This window comes from Glycine soja, chromosome 14 (genome assembly GCF_004193775.1).
Source record: "Glycine soja cultivar W05 chromosome 14, ASM419377v2, whole genome shotgun sequence".
NCBI lineage: Eukaryota > Viridiplantae > Streptophyta > Magnoliopsida > Fabales > Fabaceae > Glycine > Glycine soja.
In genome coordinates, this window is record NC_041015.1 from 1620231 (window position 1) to 1628957 (window position 8727).

Consider the following 8727-nt stretch of genomic DNA (forward strand, 5'->3'; position numbering starts at 1 on the left):
AGGATCTCCAACACCCGAGCAGATTGCAAGTATTGGCACAGAGTGAACACATAAAATGTTTACTAAAGGCCCGAAAATTATATTTTCAATTCCCTCAAATAAAAAAGAATGAAGTATTAATTAAAATTTCTACAGAATACAACCACCAAGTATTTGGCAAAAGAATAGAGAAAATTTACAGTTATCTGCAGGGGGAGGGGGAACCCAAAAATATTGCTTATCCTCAATAAACAGTGGAAGATGAAATTTGTCTAAACAACTGGCCAACCAGTATCGATAGAAGATTTCTCAGAAGGAGATGGGGATCCAGACTTGGGAGGCTTCTTTCCAAACAAAGATGACTTGCTGTCAAAGAAACTGGAGAATGATTGCCGACCTGACTTTTCTTCGTCGTTTGTCTGATCTTTTGAGACAGACTTCCTCAATAGTTTATCTTTGCCTCCAAAGATAAGGCTAAGCCTCTTAAACGGGCTCCTTGGTTCACCGGTAACTGTAGTTGATTCCTCTGTCTGCTTAATCATTTTTAGAGCTTCTTCAGGATTCAATAACATTTTCTCCACTGTTTCATATACCTACACAGGAATACAAACATTAAATTCTCTATTGAATGATGTTATTAACAATTAGTTGCAGATATGAATCAACTACCAAGAGTTTTATTATCAATTTACATTTCCAGGGGAATGATTTTTCATCCCCATGCTTAAGAAGTAGGGTTATCTTGCACAACGAGCTTGTATGTTTAAAAAAAAAAAAACCAGCAAACCGAATAGTTCTGGAAGGTAGGCTAGGTAAAAGTTACAAATTTCACGCATTGTGATAGTCTTGGAGTGATCCTTTTTCTTCAGGACTCTGCTTGTGAGTTTATTTATACAATGAATGGTTGTTCAAATACGAGGATAAAGAAATAAATTTCTCGACTGGATTACATGTCATATTGGCCATGTATTTCATTTAGGTATTAATCAATAGAGAGGCTTCACAAGGATTCAAGGAGATGCTATATAACTTCATAAGTCACTTAGTCTTGGAGTACCCACCTGGACGAGACCATCAACTTTCTCATTCAATTTGTTGTTTTGACAAGCAGTAATTATGTACTCCTTGCAGTCATAGAATAACTTCGAGAAGTCACTGTTACCAGACAGCATAGGTTCGGCAATTCCAAATCCTAAACCAAGCTATATAATCAAAACCAAAGGTTATGATTAGAAAGGTATAGAAATGGTATAAGCATCAGTACATATCAATCAAATCGAGTCAACTTATACGAAGATGAAAGAACAGGCAGAGTTTCTATCAAGAAACTTTACAAAATTACAGGATTATATAATAGGATAATTTATCAATTAAGCAACATTTTGGAACAAAATACTTTATGTTATTTAAAAATTCTGAAATAATATAAAGTTAAGAATAATTATATTTCTTTTCAATAAAAATTGGTGCATAAAAGAGAAAATGCTTTAATCTTCATAAAATTTAACAGCAATGCTACTGAATTCTGTATGGAAAGGAGTTTTACTAAATGCCTGTTTTACATTTTTTATTAGGAAAAAAGGACAAAGATGTTTAAAAATGTATTTAATTTACAGTACACTGCCTCCAGTGAAGGCTATCAATTTTCTTGAATGACACAAGATATTACTATTAGTCCTATGTAACAGGAAGAACATCCCCCATCCTTACAACAGCAAAAGCCTTATCCCCCCTTCTTAAACAGAAAAATATTAAAAGTAATACATTTCATCTCCTTTATACGGGCAGATGATAAGTATGTTTGCACAGTTTCCATTTTTTTTCCCTTTCACTTTCTCAAGACCAAAAATTTTGACCTAGGACCCCCATAACCAGACATCACATTGGAGATTTAAATACTCCAGTTTGAGCCAGGTTAAAACACAAAAGTTGAAGAATTTATACTAACAAATGCTTTATTGGTGGTTGGAGCCAGCTCAAAACACACAAATTGAAGTATTTTTAGACTAACAAGTGCTTTAGAAGTGTTATAAATATTTTTTAAATAATTAACATTGATACAGATTATGGATAATGAAGGGCATTTTTATCAGTTAAGGGCAGATATTTTAGATAAATTATGCACTGAATGCTATTGGAAATTTCATAAATAGCATATTATGCAGTTTTAAACTTTTCCTGGTCTACTATCAATGCTCATTTCATTTTTAACTTTATACTGATTATGGATTAATGGGAATGCCCTTCATGATCCATAATCCATAAGGTTATTGTCTACACATGCCCTTCTCTACCAAACACACACATAAGGTTATTGTCTACTGATTATGGATTATCGGGAATGTCTGGATTGTGAAACTGCAAGTGTGCATGTGTTAAAGAATAATCCTATGCTACCTAGAGTCCTTTGAAATCCAGCATGTGTAACATCTTGCTGCATTGTATAGTAGAGCTCTAGGGAGATTTTGGGAATGGACATGTGGAGGCGACCAATTGCCTTGTATGTTCGTATAAAATTCTTTCAATCACCAGCATAGATAACAAGTTGCCTTATACTAGAGCTCTAGGCAGGTTTTGTTAAGGGACGTGTGGACATGCCCAACCAGCAGGCCAATCTAATAATTCTAAACTCGCAAAAAATGCCTAGAGCCTAGATGTCAATACATTTTTCTCCTATGACATGCATTACAGGAAAATAGTTTAGTTCTTGATTGGTACCTTCATGATTCAAGTCTATTACTATATATTCTACAATCTGCTTTAGATTCAGCACCAAACTCCAAAAAATAAGAAAATACAATTTTCAAATAAAAAATTAATTAATATACATCACTTATGAGTTATAATATTAATGCTTCAGTGATCCATTATGTAATGACAAATGACAACTGTCTATACACAACAAAATTAATCAGTGTGATAAAAAGATAAAATAAAGAACTTACTAAAGAAACAAACAGCTGTCCAAAAAGATCAGATGGATGCATTTCTTCAAATGCATTGAGGATGCCCTCCCTATAAATGAATGCAACATGGGATTCAAGAGATGGCTTTAGGGTTGAAATATATAAATTAATGCAAAAAATCTTCATCACCAACTTACACTGCCAAATCCTCATCAAACAGAGGCGCCTGCTTAACAGCAGGTACTGGTTTGGATGTTTCCCACAATTCACGCCATAAATTACCTACAATTCGGATAGTTTAATAATATGAAATCAGAAGAAAATAAATGCTCAACAGTTCCCATATTTCTTGCAGATTTTGTGTGTTATAACTTATTATAACTTATAATAAAAGTAAGATGGTACTCAAGATTTACTTATCTCCATATGCTTTACCATAGATGTGATATGATATCCAATTTAGGTAATATATATCTTACATAAATGCTACAAAGATTGAGGAATAGGGTTTTAACACTTTCAATTCCATGGTCTTCCCAAGGCAATTAGGAATATGAAACCTGAATATCTATGCTGATATCAATTGACTGACAATGAAATTATTAATTCAACATTCAAAATTATTAAAACTCTACATTTAGACATTCTGGACCCAAAACTGATCAGTTTGCCACAAAAGTTCCTACATTAGACTGCAATAAACAATTCCCATCATACATAGTGTAGATTCCATGCATATCTTCCTCACAACTTACCAAATCACAACCTCTTCGGAAATCAAAGCCATAAAGAACACATAAATGATGGTAAAATTTATAAGCATAGAGCAAAAGTTTACTACAATTGATGACAAGATACAGTGAACAATTGTTTCAACAAAGTAAATCCACAATTTTATCAGATGTTGATGGTCCATTTACATAGAAAAGACCACAAAATAGCCTTGCAGCAGAATTTAAGATCTATGATGGAAAAGACTGAAAGTACACCTTCTTTTTGCATTCGCCGACTTAGCTGACCTCTGGCAGACAATGGCTCACCACTATCAAAAACATCACTATCCTCTGTACTTGCTTCATTATCTGTCCAATCAGGAGGAGAGTGCCATCTTACAAAATCCTCCAAAATACATCCAGGATTTGCAGCCTAAAATATGATAACAAACAAAACTAACTCAGACAGAACATTAGGCACATTCAACATAGTAAGAAGCATTCACAATATCAGTAAGAGAAGTTCCCTTCAAGGGAGCCCCTTACCTTGAAAGCCTGCATATCTGAGAGCAATTGAGAGCACCCAGCACCAACACTGACCATAAAAGGTAACTCAGTAATAAGAAAATTCCTAAATGATGCTAACTATAAGCTATTACATAATTGATGCACATCTGCAATTAAAGAAAGCTAGCATTTACAAATTATTTACATAAGAAACAGATATATGATCATAAATGTATTACAAAATAGCATTCTGTGAATGTTTGTTGATCAACTAGTTCATCAATGCATATTCTAGAAATTAGTTAAAAAAAAAAGACCAAAGACATAGGTCATAGGTTCAGAATCAAGACTCACAGACCCTGGTCGTGGGAGTTCATAGTCTAGATATGAGTCAATAGGTCATAATCATAGGTTTAGATCATGCAAAACAATTAAAAAAGGCATACAGGAACACATCTAACAAGCAATGAAGAGCCCAAGAAGCAAGACGACCTTGATTATTTTAATAAAGAAGTTCATTATATGAAAGAGTCAATTGGGATTCATATGCTATATATAAGGAAAACGGAAAGTGCATTTAGATTTAAGATAACAGATTGTGTCATGGATGAATCTCAGTTAGCATACAGACCTCCCTGTCCGCAGCACAAACTCCTCTGTTTCCCTGATTAGATCTTCTGTAAGCAAAGGTCCTTCCTACATGAAACAGTCCCAAAGTTCTCAAGTACAAGAGTATTTTTAAATAGTGATTATACAGAAAAAAAAATATTTATCAAACCTGAGTGATTGGAGAATACACAGGCTCGCCAGTTTCCAACAATGTCATATCTCCAGCAGGATGATCAGCACCAAGTCGAAGAACAAGCTCCCCACTATTCAATCTAGCATATAGAACAGGGCTTGCAGAAGCTTCAGCGCTACAATCAGTTGATTCTTTTATGTCTGAATTAGCTTGCATCATCATAGAGTCTAAAGATTCAGTGGCAATAATACGGAACCTTTTCCGAGAGATGCAGCAATTAATTACTTGAAATTGTTGATATAGAAGACATGACTTCAGATCAGGAATCTCATCCTGGGGGACTCCTGGTAAGTATTGTTCCTCGAACCAAAGTTTCCTTAGCTGTATCAGTAAAATAACTAATTAAGTTTAAAAATATTCTTCTTCAGCTGGTAATTAAGGAAAAGTAAGATTAGTGATTCTAGTTAAGTTCAAGTTACAGATCCTAAACCAGAAGAAGTTTGGATATGATTTTTTTCTTTTTTCTTTTGTAGACAAACAGATTTGAGGAGGAAAAGAAAGGCAAACAACTTTACAGTACACGAGGGATTCGGTTGTTTTGGTTTGAAAGCCTTCAAAGTTTCCAATAACACAGCATATGAATAATTTGCTTCCTTTTCCACAAATTTTATCTATTTGCAAAGGGGAAGGGAAGGATAAAATTGGATGCAAACTTTAGTAGACCAGAATTTAAAAAAAAAAAAAAAGAAGCAGCATAAAACAAGGAAAAGAAATTCACTACCCAACTGCTCAAACAAAATGAGGTTCTCAAACCTTTAAAATAACTATTAAAAATCAAAACAAGTAGGAAACAAAATTTGACATTTATCAACATGACATCATCAAGTGATCTTGCATATTTATCTGGCCAAATCACATGATCTAAGATGAAGATATCAAAGATGATGATGCACTCTATTACTAAGATCATAATCACTTAAACTGACAGTTACTTCAGACAATTGTTTATATATAATGGAAAAATTGATCAATAATGTAAATTAAATCTAGAGTTTTGGGTAAGTAATAAGGTGTATGATTATGATATCAGAACTATAAGTTCTTTTCAAGTTAAACATACTTCAGCAACAACCCTGCACCAGAAAAGAGCCATTTTTCGAAGAGTCTTGTAGTTTCCAAGGATTTCAGCTAGCTTAACAACAAGGCTTTCGGGAGGCGCACCATGAATATCTCTTGGCAAAGATGTCATAGCAGTTTCCTCCAGATTAGAGTCGATCTTTCTTCTAAGGAAATCTCCTTCTGCGAATATCTTGCAAATATTACAACGGAAGTGAAAGATCATAACAGATAATGGGTTAAGGAAAATGAGGACAAGCATTAAAACATTCTTTAACATAATTACGTTATCAGCAAGCCACCTACAATTCACACACCTGGATCAAACAGAGAATTAATTAACTGCACAACTTTCTCATTGCTAGTAAACTCAGATGTAAGTTTGTCCTCCTTTTCCCGTAGCACTAAAGCCTTAACTGCTGAGAGACTTAAGCCTGCCCTCTCTCTAGCAGGTGAAGAACCTCCTGGTGAAGCTATAACATCTTTCATTGACTTTGCTTTACTTCCAGCCCTAGTAAAGAGGTAAAAAAAATTTAAGGAAGAGGCTAGATATATTGTTGAGCAGAAATCTTTCTGAATGATAGAACAAGACTCTTATCAGTCTTATGTTGTTGAACTATAAGAACTTGCATTCGACAAATATGTGCTGTGCCAAATAGAGAAGGGGAACTTAGCAACCAGAGAAATAGAATTTAACAACATTGAATAGAACCTTTCAGTAGTTCACAAAGCGGCAGGAAAACGGGACAACAGAAGGCAAAATATATGCAAAAACAATTACAACTTACTCAACAGCTATAGCCAATTGCTTTAGCACAGATGATGGAGGAATGGGATCTTTAGTTGCAGCAGTGAGGCCTTCAACTGAGGGCATTGCTTCTGAAGCCTGAATCAAAGTTTTTACTCATACATAATTAAAGCAACCCATATGTGTAATTGAATTGGCAAATCAATAAGATACTCATTTGTATAATTGATAGGAAAATTAATAAGAAATCTCAATTGTATATTCAATGATTTTACTGGAAAGAGGGACACCATGAGATTCCTAATAAGCATGCATTACCAATTTATCACAAGCATACCACACATTGCTAACTTACTAGACAAAGGATGATGGCACAATCTGACAGACTATTTTGAAAACAAAATGCTCATAGTCAGCATACATTATCAGATTTTGCTAACATCCTCCTGACTTAACTTCCTTGTTTAGAGACTTCAATCATATGCACACAGTTGGAAGATGAATCCTTGAGTTAACATGTTTCAGATTTTCTTACCTTGGCCTCGAGATCATTCTTTACATTCAGGAGGTACAAATTATCATCATAAAATGGAATTGCCATGCTTGCATCCCCAACTTTATCTGTATCTTCAACTTCTTTTCTCCCTCTCCGGATGTTCTTTATTTTATCTTGCCAATCCTGCTTAATTCCTAAATGTGGAGGCCTCCACTTTATATGCTTCGATTCACTATGAAGCTGCACCATCCCGTTACAAAGACCAAGTGTGTAAGTAAGTAATTACAGGACAAATGTCACGTAATAAATACCTAGACATAAACGCAAACAAAAACATATGAACAGTTTTCGATCATCTTTAAGCCAAGACACATGTCGAAATTATAACTATTCACTTTGCAGGACTCCTGCAAATATTTTCACAACTAATTGTGGAAAAAAAACAAATTTTGAGGAAGTCATTGAGGGAACGAATCAAATAAGAAACATAGTTCATTAGATTCACCAAACAACGAATTTCAACACCCTGATCTAAATTTCCCTTCCCTTATTAACCTCAAATTAGAAACTCACGAAACAAACAAATATACTTTTGTTTGATAATCAAATGCAGCTCCCGGAAGTGCATATACGTTGGGAATAAAAACAAAAACGCAACAAAACAAAACAACAACGAAGCGAACATCGGTAGGATTGAAATAGTTAAATTCAATGTTTCATCTTCCAAATCAATAATTGCCATTACCTTGGAGTCGTTTTCGTCGGTGTGAGGAGATTCAGCTTCTGGTTGTTGGCCGGTGAAGGTGTTGGGCGACGATTGTTTATCGTGATCTTCTTCACGGTCAACAAATTGAGTCAATGCTAATTCCGAAAACAATAATAATAATTTTTATTATTATTTCTAATTTTATTTTATTTTTTAAAATATTTTTTGTTTGAATCTCCCAAAAAGAGAAAGGGAGAAGAAGAGAAAAGAAAAAAGAAGAAAAGAAAAAAAAAATGCACATCCGTTCGGAATATAAGGAGAAAAAGGAAATCTAAAAATAGAGAGATAGTGATTGATGTGGCGCGAGGAGAACCTCGATCGGATTTGAAATCCAAGAGAACGCGCTCCGCTTTGGCCGCGGCGGAATGAAAGGCGGTTCTCGCTTTGGACACAAAAGTCTGCTGCTCCTCCTCCATTTCCGGCGCACGTTAAGCCACAACACGCGAAGATGAGGTCATGCCATGCCAAGAGTAGATGGAATGGAAGAAGACCAACATGGTTTCATAATTGATATCAACTAGTATTAGTAGTAGTGGAACATCACAAATTCATCGTCCTCTGCACTAAAATATTCCCAAACCCAAACGGGGATTTAAGTAATAATATTGGTCCGTTCCGTTATATACTATGAGTCCGTGGCAATTGGCAATTGCATTAAATCAGTCTCGCCGTTCTTTTAAGGATGGACTTGGTAGAGAAAAAATAGGATGAAAATGAGAAAAATAAATTAAAAATTAGTTTGAATTTTAGACCT

At 34.7% G+C, this 8727-nt stretch overlaps 1 protein-coding gene across 3 annotated transcripts; it reads right to left on the bottom strand.

The window, feature by feature from the left end:
* Positions 1–56: 56 nt before the first annotated feature.
* On the bottom strand, positions 57–8584 carry LOC114384877. 3 transcript variants are annotated; one of them, XM_028344699.1, is made up of 15 exons: positions 8287–8584; positions 7953–8041; positions 7247–7447; positions 6752–6849; positions 6281–6474; positions 5968–6146; positions 5104–5228; positions 4884–5022; positions 4737–4801; positions 4145–4193; positions 3875–4031; positions 3083–3167; positions 2925–2994; positions 1041–1181; positions 57–572 (listed from the first exon to the last, which is right to left on the bottom strand). In XM_028344699.1, exons 1-15 carry the CDS (start codon positions 8387–8389, stop codon positions 252–254), a joined length of 2016 nt encoding a protein of 671 aa, XP_028200500.1. In that variant the 5' UTR covers positions 8390–8584; the 3' UTR covers positions 57–251. The 3 variants fall into 3 exon arrangements, with proteins under 3 accessions (XP_028200500.1, XP_028200499.1, XP_028200498.1); XM_028344698.1 differs by having other exon boundaries at positions 4884–5228; positions 7953–8038; XM_028344697.1 differs by having other exon boundaries at positions 4884–5228.
* Between the last annotated feature and the right edge of the window lie 143 nt (positions 8585–8727).